This window comes from Herpailurus yagouaroundi, unplaced genomic scaffold (genome assembly GCF_014898765.1).
Source record: "Herpailurus yagouaroundi ecotype Mexico unplaced genomic scaffold, PumYag 203, whole genome shotgun sequence".
Classification (NCBI taxonomy): domain Eukaryota; kingdom Metazoa; phylum Chordata; class Mammalia; order Carnivora; family Felidae; genus Herpailurus; species Herpailurus yagouaroundi.
This window is the reverse complement of record NW_024412434.1, coordinates 4,606,941-4,622,510: the sequence shown is the minus strand read 5'-3', so window position 1 is coordinate 4,622,510 and position 15,570 is coordinate 4,606,941. Positions and strand designations below refer to the sequence as shown.

Below are 15,570 nucleotides of genomic sequence, written 5' to 3'. Positions count from 1 at the left end.
AACCATTGAGTTGTATACTTTAAATGAGTGAATTGTATGTTATGTTAATTATATCTTAAAGCTTTAAAAAATTTGGATTATAATAAGTAACTCATTTGTCCAAAATAAAAATCTATAGTTTACCCATACCTTGGAACAGTTTTTGGCAAACTTCAGCCCATGAGTCAAATCTAGCCAAGTCCTTTCATTTACCTATCATTTATGCCTGGTTTTGCAGAGTTGGGAAGTGGTGACAGTTCATCTGGCCTGTAAAGTCTAAAATATTTACTATCTGGCTCTTTATAGAAAAAGTTTGCTAAATCCTGCTATGGAATAAGAAGTGGTACTTAGAAGGAGTGAGATACATCTATGTTTACCAATATAAATGGATCTCAGACATTGTGTGAAGTGAAAATAATAAGTTTAGGACAATATATACATTACTGTAATTTACATGAAAAAGAAAACAAGGCAGTCACCCAACCTACTAACAAAAATTATAGAATCAAATAGATATATGTAGTATTATATAAATGTATTGAACAGGTTCTGAAAAGATACACAGCAATCTAATAATATCTCTAGAGAGAGCACTGGATTTTTGGAATAATGGTCAAAGTGTATTCTAACATTATTTACATTATTTTAAATTTTTTCAAAGAAAATATATAAGTATGTTACAGAAATAAAAATATGAATATAAAATGATAATACATTACAGATATTTTTGGTTTGTTTTTCAGAGCTATGAATGATCAAGGTTTGTTAGAGGATGTAAGTATAGCACTCTCAGTTTGAAATTGCACTCTGCCTGTGAAAATATTAGTAGAGTCTAGAAATTGTCAGGATGCATAATCTTCAATAAAGGTTTAGTGCTTCCTAAGTTTATTCAAGAAATTTCTATGTATATGTGAGCTTGAAAGCTTTGTCTTTTTTTATTTTACTAGACTTTATTGTCACTCAAAAACACTTCACTTCTAAAATATTGAACTATAATACCCCATGTTCTTCTACATTTCCATTTATTGTTACTTCTAGCTCCTTTGCCTCTTTCAGCCCCAATTGTAGTTCATTAGGCAGATTAATATCAATGGTTCATTATTTCATGAGTTCATGGAGACTTTCTTACTTTAATAATTAAGTGCCCAAATAGCTTCTCTGTGATGAAACATATGATTTTCTTTTTAAAAAATATTTATTTATTTTTGAGAGGGAGGGGGAGAGAGAGAGAGAGTCATTGTCATTTGGAGAGAGAGAGAGAGACAGAGAGTCCAAAGCAGGCTCTGCATTGTCAGCACAGAGTCCAACATGGGGCTTGAACTCAGGAACAGTGAGATCATGACCTGAGCTGAAGTCTGGCACTCAACCTACTGAGCCACCCAGGTGCCCCTGTATGATTTTCATTATTACTAAAATTATATTCTTTGTTTTTAGAAATACAAAGAAATGCAAAGTAATTTCCAAGTGTTATTAGAGGAGAAATTGGTGCTGGAAAATGAACTACAAAAGTTGAAGACTACAGAGGTTAGTTCAATTTTAGTGTCTGAAAATGGAAGAATACCTAAAAAGCCTTATTATTGTAGGGCAGACGTCAAAGATATATTTAAATGTTTTATAACACATTTTTGATATTAATTATAGATAATAGCTATGCTGTGAAAGTAAAATAATGCTATTTTCTAAATTACCATATTAGCTATTAAAACCAGATACTATGAAAAACAGACATAAAATTTAAACATTCCACAAGACATTTCTAGGCCAAATATTTATTTATTAAAATATCAACAAATTAGATTTTTCAAATATATTTTATTTTTTAAAGGTTTTTAAAAATTCTAGTTATTTAACATAAAGTATATTAGTTAAGCTGTACAATTTAGTGATTTAACCCTTACATGCAACACCTGGTGCTGATCACAAGTGCGCTCAGTCCTCATCACCTATTTAACTTGTCCTGTACGCACCTCCTCTTTGGTAACCATCAATTTGTTCTTTATAGTTAAGAGTCTGTTTCTTAGTTTTCCTCTCTCTGTTTTAACCCATGATCCTTTGTTTTGTTTCTTAAGTTCCACATATGAGTGAAATCCTATGGTATTTTTCTTTCTCTGACTGACTTATTTTGCTTAGCATAATACTGTCTTGTTGCAAATGGCAAGAATTCATTCTTTTTTAATGGCTGAGTAATATTGCACTGTATATATCTATATCTATATCTATATATCTATATCTATATCTATATCTATATATCTATCTATATCTATATCTATATCTATATCATCATCTATATCTATATCTATATATCTATATCTATATCTATATCTATATCTATATCTATATCTATATCATCATCTATATCTATATCTATCTAGATATAGATATAGATATACATATACATATAGATATGCTATATATAGATATGGGGTGTGTGTGTGTGTATATATATGTATATATATGTGTATGCATATGTATATGTATATATACGTATATATATATATATGTACACACACACACACACACCCCATATCTTCCTTATTCATTCATCAGTCAGTGGACATTTGGGCTCTTTCCATAATTTGGCTCTTGGTTGATGATAGAGGTGCATGTATCCCTTTGAATTCCTATTTTCGTATTCTCTGGATAAATATCTAGTAGTGTAAATAGTGGATCATAGGGTAGTTTTATTTTTAACTTTTGAGGAACCTCCATGCTGTTTTCCAGAGTGGCTGCACCAGTTTGCATTCCCACCAACAATGCAAGAGGGTTCTCCTTTCTCTGCATCCTCACCAACACCTGTTGTTTCTTATGTTGTTAACTTTAGCCATTCTGACAGATATGAGGTGGTACCTCATTGTAATTTTGATTTGTATTTCCCTGATGATGAGGGATGTTGAGCATCTTTTCATGTGTCTGCTGGCCATCTGGATGTCTTCTTTGGAAAATGTCTATGTCTTCTGCCCATATTTTAACTGGATTATTTATTTTGGCTATTGAGTTTTATAAGTTCTTTATACATTTTGGCTACTAAGCCTTTATTAGGTATATCATTTGCAAATATTTTGTTCCATTCTGTAAATTGCCTTTTAGTTTTGTTGATTGTCTCCATCACTGTGCAGAAGCTTTTTATCTTGATGAAGGCCCAGTAGTTTATTTTTGTTTTTGTTTCTGTTGTCTCAGGTGATGTGTGTACTAAGACCTTGCTACGGGTGAGGTCAAGGAGGTTCCTGCTTGTGTCTCCTCCAAGACTTTGTTTCCTTTCTCATATTTAGATCTTTCATCCATTTTGAATTTTTGTGTATAGTGTAAGAAAGTGATCCAGTTTCATTCTTCTGCATGTCACTGTCCAGTTTTCCCAACACCATTTGTTTTCTCCTCTAGGATTTTAATGGTTTCCTGTCTCACATTTAAGTCTTTCATCCATTTTCAATTTATTTTTGTGTATGGTGTTAGAAAGTGGTCCATTCTTACAGCACCATTTGCTGAAGAGACTATCTTTTTTCCCATTGATTATTCTTTTCTGCTTTGTCAGAGATTAGTTGACCATACAGTTGTGGGTCCATTGTGGGTTTTCTATTCTGTTCCATTGATCTATGTGTCTGTTTTTGTGCCAGTACCATAATGTCTTGATGATTACAGCTTTGTAGTACAGCTTTAAGTCTGGAATTGTGATGCCTCCCACTTTGTTTTTTCTTTCTTTCTTTTCTTTTTTTTCTCTTTGCAACATTACTTTGGATGGTTGGGGTCTTTTGCGGTTCCATACAAGTTTTAGAATTGTTTGTTTTAGCACTGTGAAAAATGTTGTTGGTACTTTGATAGGGATTGCATTAAATGTGTAGATTGCTTTGGATAGTATGGACATTTTAACAATGTTTGTTCTTCCAGTGCATGAGCATGGAATATTTTTTCATTTCTTTGTGTCTTCAGTTTCTTTCACAAGTGTTCCTTAATTTTCAGAGTACAGATCTTTTGCTTCTTTGCTTAGGTTTATTAATGGGTATCTTATGGGTTTTGGTGCAATTGTAAATGGGATCAATTTCTCGATTTCTGTTTCTGTTGCTTCATTACTGGTGTACAGAAATGCAACCGATTTCTGTACATTGATTTTGTATCCTGCAACTTTGCTGAATTCATGTATTAGTTCTAGCAATTTTTTGGTGGAGTCTTTCAGGTTTTCTGCATAGAGTATCATGTCATCTGCTAAGAGTGGAAGTTTGACTTCTTCCTAGCCAATTCAGATGTCTTTTCTTCTTTATGAAAATGAGGCGAGGACATTCAGTACTATGTTGAGCAGTGTTGAGAGTGGACATCCCTGTCATGTTACTGAACTTAGGGGGAAATCTCTCAGTTTTTCCCCATTGAGATGATATTAGTGGTGGGTCTTTCATATATGGCCTTTATGATCTTGAAGTATGTTCCTTCTATCCCTACTTTCTTGAGGGCTTTTATCAAGAATAGATTCTTTATTTTGTCAAATGCTTTTTCTGCATCTATTGAGAAGATTATATGGTTCTTATCCTTTCTGTTATTAATGTGATGTATCATGTTGAGTGATTTACAAATATTGAACCAGCCCTGCAGCCCTGGAATAAATCCCACTTGATCATGGTGAATGATGCTTTGTATGTGCTGTTGTATTTGATTTACTAGTATCTTTTTGAGGATTTTTGCATCTGTGTTCAGCAGGGATATTGGCCTGTAATTCTCCTTTTCAGTGGGGTCTTTGCATGGTTTTGGAATGAAGGTAGTGCCTGCCTAATATAATGAGTTTGGAAGTTTGCCTTCTGTTTCTATTTTTTGGAACAGTTTGAGAAAAATAGGCATTAACTCTTTAACTGTTTGATAGAATTCCCCTGGGAAGCCATCTGGCCCTGGACTCTTGTTCATTGGGAGATTTTTGATTACTAATTCAATTTCTTTGCTTGTTATGGGTCTTTTCAAATTTTATATTTCTTCCTGTTTCAGTTTTGGTAGTTTATATGTTTCTAGGAATTTTATCCATTTTCTTCCAGATTGCCTAATTTGTTGGCATATAATTTTTCATAATCTCTTTTAATTGTTTGTACTTCTGTGGTGTTTGGTCATGATGTCTCTTTCTTTTGAGGTTTTATTTATTTGGGTCCTTTCTCCCCCCCTCCCTCTCTCTCTCTCTCACTTTTTAATAAGTCTGCCTAGGGATTTATTGATTTTGTTAATTCTTTCAAAGAACTAGCTCCCAGTTTTGTTGATCTGTTCTAATGTTTTTTTTTTTAATTTTCTATTTCATTTATTTCTGCTCTAATCTTTATTATTTACCTTTTCCTGTTTGTTTTAGGCTTTATTTGCTGCTCTTTTTCCAGCTCCTTTAGGTGTAAGGTTAGATTGTGTATTTGAGACTTTTCTTGCTTTTTGGGTAAGAGCTGTATTGCTATATTCTCCCCTGTTAATGACCACCTTTGCTGCATCCTGGAGGTTTTGGACTGTTGTGTTTTCATTTCCATTGCTTCCATGCATTTTTTAATTTCTTCTTTAATGTTTTATTTTTTTATTTGAGAGAGAGATAGATAGGGAGGTAGTGAGCGAGCTGGAGCAGGGGAGGGGCAGAGAGAGATGGGGCAGAATATTTGAAGTGGGCTCTGTGCTGACTGACAGCAGAGAGCCTGATGTAGGGCTCAAACTCATGAACCATAAGATCATGTCCTGAGCTGAAGTTGGGTGCTTAACTGACTGAGCCTCCTGGCACCCCTATTTCTTCTTTAATTTCCTGGTTAGCCCATTCATTCTTTAGTAGAATGTTCTTCAACCTCCATGTGTTTGTGGTCTTTCCAAAATTTTTCCTGTGGTTGATATCAAGTTTCATAGCATTGTGCAGTCTGAAGATACCCATGGTAGGATCTCAAAATTTTCTACTGGTTGAGGGCTGACATGTGACCCAGTATGTGATCAATTCTGGAGAATGTTCTGTGTACACTTTAAAAGAATTTGTATTCTTCTGCTTTAGGATGAAATACTCTGAATATATCTTTTAAGTCTATCTTGTCCAGTATGCCATTCAAAGCCATTGTTTCCTTGTTGGTATTCTGCTTACATGATCTGTCTATTGTTGTAGGTGTGCTGTTAAAGTCCCCTACTATTCTTGTATTATTATCAATGAGTTTCTTTAAGTGTTTTTTTACTAATATACTTGGCTGATTTCAAGTTGGGAGCATAAATATTTAAAATTGGTATATCTTTTTGTTGGATAGACTCCTTTATTATAATGTAGTGCCCTTCTTCATCTCTTATTACAGTCTTTGGTTTAAAATTGAGTTTGATATAAGTATGGCTACTCCACCTTTCTTTTGAAATCCATTAGCAAGAAAAATGGTTCTCTGTACCCTCACTTTCTATCTGGAAATGTCTTTGGTTCTAAAATGAGTCTCTTGTAAGCAGCATATTGATAGGTATTATTTTTGTATCCATTCTTATACCTTATGTTTTTGATTGGAGCATTTAGTCCATTTGCATTCAGTCATTATTGGTAGGTATGAATTTAGTGTCATTGTATTACCTGTAAAGCCAGTATTCCTATAGATTGTCTCTGTTCCTTTCTAGTCTTTGTTGCTTTTGGTCTCTCTTTCCTACTCAAAGAGTCCCTTTTAACATTTCATGTAGAGCTGGTTTAGCATTCACAAAACTCCTTTAGTTTTTGCTTGTCTTGGAAAATCTTTACCTTTCCTTTTATTCTGAATGACAGCCTTGCTGTATAAAGTATAAATGTTTCAGATTTTTATGCTATTTTAATTGCTATCTTTTAAAAAATATTTTTAAACTGTCATTAGAGAAGTGTAATAAATTTTGTTTACTTAATTTTGTATCCAAAGTATATGTGACTAATAATAGCCTAAATTTTCTTGCTTTCCAATTGTAATACTGTTTCTTTTTCTTGCCTGGCTAAACTGGCAAAGACCTCTAGAATGATATTGAATAGACATGATGAGAGTAGGTATTTTTCATTTGTTCCTGATTTTAAAAGGAAATATTCTTGTTTCTATGGTCATTCAGCCTGCTCTTTCTTTCTCTTTCAATATTGTTTATCAGGTTAAAATATTTTTCTTCTTTTCATAATTTGCTAAATATTTTTTTCATGCTCTATAAAATTCTTTCAGCCTCTGCCTACTTCCCAATTCTGAAACCACTTCTACATTTTTAGTTATATGTTACAATAGCACCACACTTCCAGGTAACAAAATCTTTATTACTTTTTAATTTGCTGCTCAATTGCTTGCTTTATAGTAAAGGGTTTACAGTCTTGTTTTAAAACTTTACTTAAGAACCTTTAAGACTGTACTTAAGAACCTTAAGATAATGTGTTTTGTCCTTTTCCAGCCTGAGTACCACTATTTTCATACATTTTACTATCTATGGTATAAGCTGCACAACACATTGTTATTAGTTTAGCTGTAAACTATTACCTTTTAAAGAGATTTAAATAATAAGGAAAACAGTCTTTATATTTATTTACTCATTTAATTATCATTTATGTTGGTCTTTAATTTGTATATTTCCTTATTTCTGTCTAGTGTCATTTTTCTTGTGCTTAAAGGATTCTTCATAATTTTTGTTATTGTTGTTCAGGTCTGCAGCTGATTCATTCATTCAACTTTTTGATTTCTGAAAAAACTTTTTTTTTTTTGTATTCAGTTTTAAAACATATTTTCTCTGGACAAAGAATTCTAGGTTGGCTGGTTCTTTTCTTCTAGTACTTTAAAGAGTTTCTTTTTTATCTTCTGGCTTGCATTGTTTCTAAAAAGTCTGCTGTCCACTTTATTTTATATAGAATCTACTTTCCTCCTCTGCTTTTAAGATTTTATCCTCATCATTGCTTATAATTTTATTATCATATGTCTTAGAACTAGTTTTCCTTATATTTTTTGTGGGTTTGTGAGCATAAAGTTTTGTCAAATTTGAAAGTAAAATTTGTCCATTGTTTCTTCAAATATTTATTTTCTTTGCTCACTTCTTCTCTCCATTATGTACTGAAATTACAAGTATATTTGTCCACTTGAAGTTTTCTCACAACTAACTGATGATCTGTTCATTACTTTTAGTCTTTTTTCCTTTCATTTTTAAAGTATTTTTGATGGCCAATGTATATTAGATTTTTCTGTATAAGAAATACATCCCAAAACTCATATTTAAACTAGAAAGTTACCTGGAGACCTTAAGAATTCCATTGCAATTCATTATTATAGTGGTTTTTTCATATTTTATGAGGATTATTACACTTTGTGTTTAACTTGTGAGAACTTTGCCACTATAGTGAAGTTGTATCTTTTGGGAGTTGTATAAAACAGGAAATAAACACCTAATGCCTTAATAGGTCTCTATTATTAAGCTCATCTACAAATTTCAGTAATCTAATTGTTAATTTTTTTCTCAACTTTCTTGTATAAAATAATCTAGTACTACATAGTCATTCAATAATACTTTAAAATATGTGGTTGGTTCTGCTGTAATATTTGTTTTGAAATGCAAATTTGTTCTAACAAACAATTTGAACATAATATGAATTTTACATGTGTTTATGCACAAATTCATCTGCTAAAAGTACTAGGTAAAAGGAGAAAGCAGACTCTGCACACTGTATTCGTTAACCATGTTTGTAGTGTACCACACCAGTCCACATCTGTCACTACAACTTTTTATGTGATTTCAGATAATCCTTCTTCCCAAACTACACGATAACAATTTGCAACCTATTCGATGATCACTTCCACAAACACACCTCATGTCTTTCTCAAAATGAAGAACTATATTTCTCATACTATGTGTTTCTCAAATCATCTAACTTTGTAAAATGGAACTGTTTTTATTAGGTTTCTATTTTTAAAAAATGTATCATTGACAATGTTTGTTGCATGCTGGGCACCTTACCTCATTTCTCTCATATATCCTGCAGTTTTTAGTGCATGAGTTTTCATAGATGATTTTCAGGAAGATATGTATATATTAGAGAAGACCTGGCTGTAATTTGTCAGGGGAATTTTCTTCTTTTGATATGTATTAACTTATATACAACTTACATTCAGTAGAGTACCATAACAAGCATTCTGATTGTATCCTTAATTTTGTTGTGCTTCTTTTTAGATAATTTTTCTTGAAACATAGTATAGTGATTCTCAAAGTAAAATGGAAATCTTAGTAATGCATATTATCTTTTACTTCCCTCTAATTATTGTCTCATTAACTGTTTGTTTCTGGCTTATATAAAATTACACAGAAAGCAAAGTCTACATATGATCGAACAAAGAAAACTATAAAAATGGAGAAGAAAAAAGACAAAAGAAAATCTGAGGATACAGAAGAGTAAGATATAAAGCTACATGTTTATATTTTTTCCTTGTTAATTTACATTTTCATTTTATACAAACAATTTGAGATCATATAAACATAACTTTTAACAGGTTTCTAAAAAATGTAACACTACATAATACCATAGTTTTATAAGCAGACCAGGATATGATGGAGGAAGAGGGCTGGGAAAGGAAGAACAAAGAATAAAAGTAGGTTAGGAGAATGAACCAAATAGTCAGGAATAAGTAAACAGAATTAAATCTGTAAATCATTTTAGGGACAGAGGATTTACATTATTTCCTTGATGGTTTAGCTAGTGATTTGTGATTTGTATATTAACTCCTCAGTCTGGGCTATTCTTTTTTTTTTTTTTTTTTTTTGATTATACTTATTTTGTGAAAGGAATCATCTATTTTTTATGCATGTGGATTATTGTAAAGTGGCCTTTTTAAGTGAATATCTCTTTAGTAATATAAATTTTTTTTTTGCATTTTGAATTTGCTTTAGTCAAACCCTAATACGGGGTGCCTGGGTGGCTCAGTTGGTTAAGTGTCCCACTTCCGCTCAGGTCACGATCTCACGGTTCATGAGTTTGAGCCCTGCATCGAATTCTGTGTTGATAACTGAGAGCCTGGAGCCTGCTTCATATTTGGTGTCTCCCTCTCTCTCTGCCCCTCCCTCACTCATGCTCTGTCTCTCTTTCTCTCTCAAAAATAAATAAACATTTAAAAACCCCTAATATAAATACATAATTTTAAAAGAAACTGTGAATTCAATCTTTATAGAGTTCTATAAATTCTGAAAAGAAATTCATTGGATAAGTAGCCTTGACCTTTGTCTCAAAGAGGAAAAGATGACTACTTTCTTTCTTTTTTTTTCTTTTGCTCATTTGTTTTGTTTCTTTAATTCCACATATGAGTAAAATCATATGGTATTTGCCATTCTCTGAATGGCTTAGTTCACTTAGCATTATACTAAGCTCCACCCACATTGTTGCAAATGGCAAGATTTCATTCCTTTTTTTTTTTTTTTAATTTATTCAACATAGATTTATTGAGAGCTTGTTTTGTGGAAGCACTGCTGTAGGTGCTGGGATATATTAGTTACCAAAATATCAGTTTTTTCATCTTCTTAAACAATAGAACATTGCCATGATTTTAATGACTAACTTTCCATATCAAAAAGGAAAAATCCCCTCTTGATACTCTGAGGTCCGGTTTAAATTCCCAAAAGGCAGGGTGCCTGGGTGGCTCAGTCGGTTAGGCAATCAACTTGAGCTCAAGTCATGGTCTCAAACTACTTTGTGAATTTGAGCCCCGCTGTCAGCACAGAGCCTGCTTTGGATCCTTTGTCTCCTTCTCTCTCTCATCCCCTCCCCTGCTCACACACTCTCTCTCTCTCAAAAATAAATAAACATTAAAAAAAATAATTTCCCAAAGGCAATTGTCAGGTTGCAGTTATGGTCCAGGCTAGCCAGCCCCTAAAGCTAACTTCTTGTGGAAAATCAACATGTTGAGTCTATTTAGAAAAAGTTGTGGGAACAAAGATATAGCATTTCCAATCCTCTGACTCATGAATACAAAATTATAACCTCTTTGTTTCTATTTGTAACCTCCAAAAAATCTAATCTAGCTAATTCCATAGAATTAGACATTACAAGATTTGAAATGGATATGTTTCAAGATTTTCCTGGTTGTTTCTAAATTAAATCCCATCAATTTAAGATTTCCCCAGCCCTACCTCCATCCTTCCTTGATTGCATCTAAATGTACAGGTACTTGTCTAATATCATGGCATTGAAAACAGGTGTCATGTTATAGATTGAGCTCTCTCTCTGCTGTATTCCTCTGAGATGTTTGATCCTCTAGTTTTCTGGTTATCTCCTGGTGCCACTATCAGGTTTTTTTTTAACCTAATACTTAATATTATTTTTTAAACTTTACATCCAAATTAGTTAGCATATAGTGTAATAATGATTTCAGGAGTAGATTCTTTAATGCTCCTTACCTTAATGCCCAACGCTCCTCCCACACCCCCTCTAGTATCCTTCTGTTTGTTCTGCATATTTATAAGTCTCTTATGCTTTGCCCCCCTCCCTGTTTTTATATTATTTTTGTTTCCCTTCCCTTATGTTCATCTATTTTGTCTCTTAAAGTCCTCATATGAGTGAAGTCGTATGATTTTTGTCCTTCTCTGACTAACTTCACTTAGCATAATATCCTCCAGTTCCATCCACATAGTTGCAAATGGCAAGATTTCATTCTTTTTGGTTGCTGAGTAATACTCCATTTTATACACACACACACACACACACACACACACACACACACACACACACCACATCTTCTTTATCCATTCATCCATCGATGGACATTTGGGCTCTTTCCATACTTTGGCTATTGTTGATAGTGATGCTATAATCATTGGGGTGCATGTGTCCCTTCTATAACAGCATACCGGTATCCCCTGGATAAATACCTAGTAGTGCAATTGCTGGGTTGTAGGGTAGTTCTATTTTCAATTTTTTGAGGAACGTCCATATTATTTTCTAGAGTGGCTGCACCAGCTTGTATTCCCAAAGATTTCATTCTTTTTAATGGCTGGGTATTATTCCAGTGTGTGTGTATGTGTGTATGTGGTGGTGGTGGGGTATCACATCATCTTTATCCACTCATCAGTTGATGGACACTCGGGATGTTTCTATAATTTAGCTATTGTAGATAATCCATGTATCCCTTTGGATTAGTATTTCTGTACTCTCATTGTAAATACCTAGTAATGCCATCGCTAGATCATAGGGTAGTTCTATTTTTAACTTTTTGAGGGACCATTATACTGTTTTCCAGAATGGCTGTACCAGTATGCATTCCCATCAACAGTGCAAGAGGGTTCCCCTTTCTCCACATCCTTGCCAACATGTGTTGTTTCTTGTGTTGTTGGCAAAGCAAGAAACAGACTCTTAACTATCGAGAACAAACTGGTGGTTACCAGAGGGGAGGTGGGTGGGGGGATGGGTTAAATAAGCGATGGGGATTAAGGAGTACATTTGTGATGAGCACTGGGTGTTATATGGAAGTATTGAATCACTGTATTGTACATCTGAAACTAATATAACTCTATGTTAACTAACTGGACTTTATGTATTAAAAAAAATTTTAATGTTAATTTATATGTGAGAGAGAGAGACAGAATGTAAGCAGGGGAGGGGGAGGGAGAGAGAGAAACATAGAACCCAAAGCAAGCTCCAGGGCCTGAGCTGTCAGGAGAGTCCCATGCGGGGCTCGGACCCACTAACTGTGAGATCCTGTTGACCTGAAGTCAGCTGCTTAACCGACTGAGCCACCCAGGTGCCCCAACTAACTGGACTTTAAATAAAAACTTAAGAAAAGATGACCAGAGGGGAAAAAAATAACCAGTGTACTTTGACAATCCTTTCCTCATCTCCCTTGCATATTTTAATCATACCAATGAGAAGTTAGCTTGAGAAATGTTATTCAATTATTTATCACTTATATGGATTTTATGTCTCTTAAAAATATGATTGTTTTGAGAAATTTTATTTCTTTAAAAATGGTTTAAGTACTAATAAGAAAGCAAAGTAGTCATGCAATTTAAAATATTATGATAAATTTAAAAACCTTTTTTAATAACAGGAAGAAGTTTCTAGTAAAAGAGCTTAAAGTAAAAGAAGATTTGCTTCAAGTTCAGGTAACACACATACTCTATGCATCTAAATTTAATTAATAGTCACTCTGATAATTATATATGTAATAACATTAGTATGTATGTGAACATGGGGATATATGTGTTTGTGTGTACATTTGTGTGTATGTTTGTATTAACGTTATTTCTAAGATATTTCTTGTTGGTTGAGTTTCTCAGTAAGTTTTTTTCTGAAAATAAAATGGTAAATCCAAGCATGTTTACTGTCAAGTCAAGGTTATGAAAATTACCATGGTTTATTCAATTATAGACAATATCATGGAGGAAAGGTCATCTTGAGAGTCATAACAGTGATTTACTAGTTCTGTGACAATGGAAGTTCATTTAACCTACTTGAGCTTTATATTTTTGATTACTAAAATGGGTCAAACGGTATCTATTTATCTTAAAAAGGCATATGAGGTGTAAGAATCAAATAAGAAAAAGCTCTTCAGTAATTGTGACTTATAGAGTCCACTCTTTTTTATGTGATCGAATGAAAGGTAAGTAACCTTTATTTCATCTTGGCTTTGGAATACTTTTTTTTTTTTTTTTTTTTTGCTACAAGTTCACTTTTTTTTTATTTTTTATAATAACTGTCAGAGGATCACACCACTCATTTTAGTGAGTGGCTGGAGTTGTGTCCCACAAGTGTATGTGAATAGTTCAAGAATCAAGTAACATAAATTTGGGAAGAAAATGAGAGAGCCACTTGAGATGTTGAATATAAAATGTTCAACTTTATGGTATTTGTTTTCTATTCCTGCATAACAAGTTACCATAAATTTTTCAGTTATTAAAATAACTTGTATTATCTCACAGTTTGAATGGGTTAGGAGGCTGAGCAGGCTTAGCTGTGTCTTATGCTCAAGGTCTCACTAAACTGCAATCAAGGTAATGGCTAGGGTCTATTCTATTCTGTAAGTTGAGTTACTCTTCCAAGCTCAACTGGATGTGGCAAACTTCATTTCCTTCCTAGGACTGAGGCACTCAGCCATGAGACCTTTCCATAGGCAGTTGACATCACAGCAGCTTGCTTTTTCCTCAAGGCCGGTTTCTCTATTTTGCTGACAGTCTTATATAATGTAACATGATCATGAGAATGATATCTTGTCATGTTAGCTATATAATGCAGTCTAATAAAAGGAGTGGTATCTCATCACTTTGCTATATTCTATTGGCTAGAAACAAGTCACAGGTCCCACCCATAGTCAAAAGGAGTGGATTATTCAGAGCATAACCACAAGTATGGAGATCATGCTGGCCATATTAGAATTCTGCCTACGATACTTAACATTTTATTTTATACGGAACAGTATATTTAACAGTATATTTATTTGTGTATTTAAAATTATTATAATCCCATTATATAGTTAATATTTGAAGTTTTTAAGTTAGTGTTTTAGTTCATTTGGGTTGTGTTTTATTCCATTTGGACTGCTTTAACAAAATATCAGGGAATGGGTAGTTTATAAAAAACAGAAATTTGTTTCTCAGTTCTTGGGTCTGGAAGTTCAAGATCAGGGTGTCAACATGGTGGGGTGAGGGCTCTCTTCTGGGTTGCAGACTTCATGTTCTTTCTCATATGACAGGAAAGGCAAAGGCATTCTCTCAGTCCTCCTTTGTATGGACATTAATCTCATTCATGAGGGCCCCCATCCTAATACCAGCACATTGGGCATTAGGATTTCAACATGTGAATTTGCAGGTTGGGGGAGGAGGGAAGCGAGACACAAAAATTCAGACCATTCTAGGCTTCTATAACAAAGAATGGGTGACTTAAATAACAAACATTTATTTCACACAGTTCTGGAGGCTGGGAAGTCTAAGATCAAAGCACCAGCAGACTTGTTGTCTGGTGAGAGCCCAATTCCTGGTTCATAGAAGGCCATTTTCTTGCTGTGTCTTCACATGGCAGAAAGGGCAAGGGAGGTGTCTGGAGCTTCTTTTATAAGGCCACTAAACCATTCATGAGGGTATTACCTTCATGCCCTAATCACTTCCCAAAAGGCCCTACTTCCAAATGCCATCACATTGGAGATTAGGTTATAACACATGAATTTTGCGGGGGGACACAAACATTTAGTCTGTAGCAGCTAATGCCATTTAAAATTATTCTTTTCTGAATTTAAGGTCAAAATTTTCTATGTAAGTGTATTTTTTTTTCTGGATAAGGTCTATGGATTTAATGAGAATTTTAAAGGAATTTATCTTCTTTCTCCAAAATGCCTTTCTGTACTATCACTGATCTAGGCCATTTTACAGAGATCAATAGAAGCTAAAAAGTGACTAACTTGGGGTTAGAGAATAAATTAGTAGTGAAATCTGAACTGCAAATATGGCTCTCTGAACCCTACTTGGCATTTGCAGTTAGTGAAAATACATTTGGTTTTGCTTCCTCAGGCAGCATGGATAATAGAATCAGTTGGTATTATTATCCATCTGTTCAAGTAATTATAAAGCTTTTAAAGTGTTTTACAAGTCATATAAAACTTTTAGTTTTTTTTTTTTAATTTTTTTTTCAACGTTTTATTTATTTTTGGGACAGAGAGAGACAGAGCATGAACGGGGGAGGGG

At 33.6% G+C, this 15,570-nt stretch overlaps 1 protein-coding gene across 4 annotated transcripts in view; it reads left to right on the top strand.

Annotated features, from left to right (window-relative positions):
• The first annotated feature begins 676 nt into the window (after positions 1-676).
• The window catches only part of LOC121014633 (coiled-coil domain-containing protein 7), a 246,903-nt gene continuing 232,009 nt past the window's right edge, over positions 677-15,570 (top strand). For all 4 annotated transcript variants that reach the window (XR_005783321.1, XR_005783320.1, XM_040451030.1 and 1 more), the window contains exons 1-4: positions 677-753; positions 1,414-1,503; positions 9,218-9,303; positions 12,945-12,999. Coding sequence is in view for 2 of the 4 variants with exons in the window: in XM_040451030.1 (XP_040306964.1) it covers positions 727-753; positions 1,414-1,503; positions 9,218-9,303; positions 12,945-12,999 (258 nt within the window). In the remaining 2 variants the exon portion in view is untranslated. The remainder of the gene's footprint in view (positions 754-1,413; positions 1,504-9,217; positions 9,304-12,944; positions 13,000-15,570) is intronic.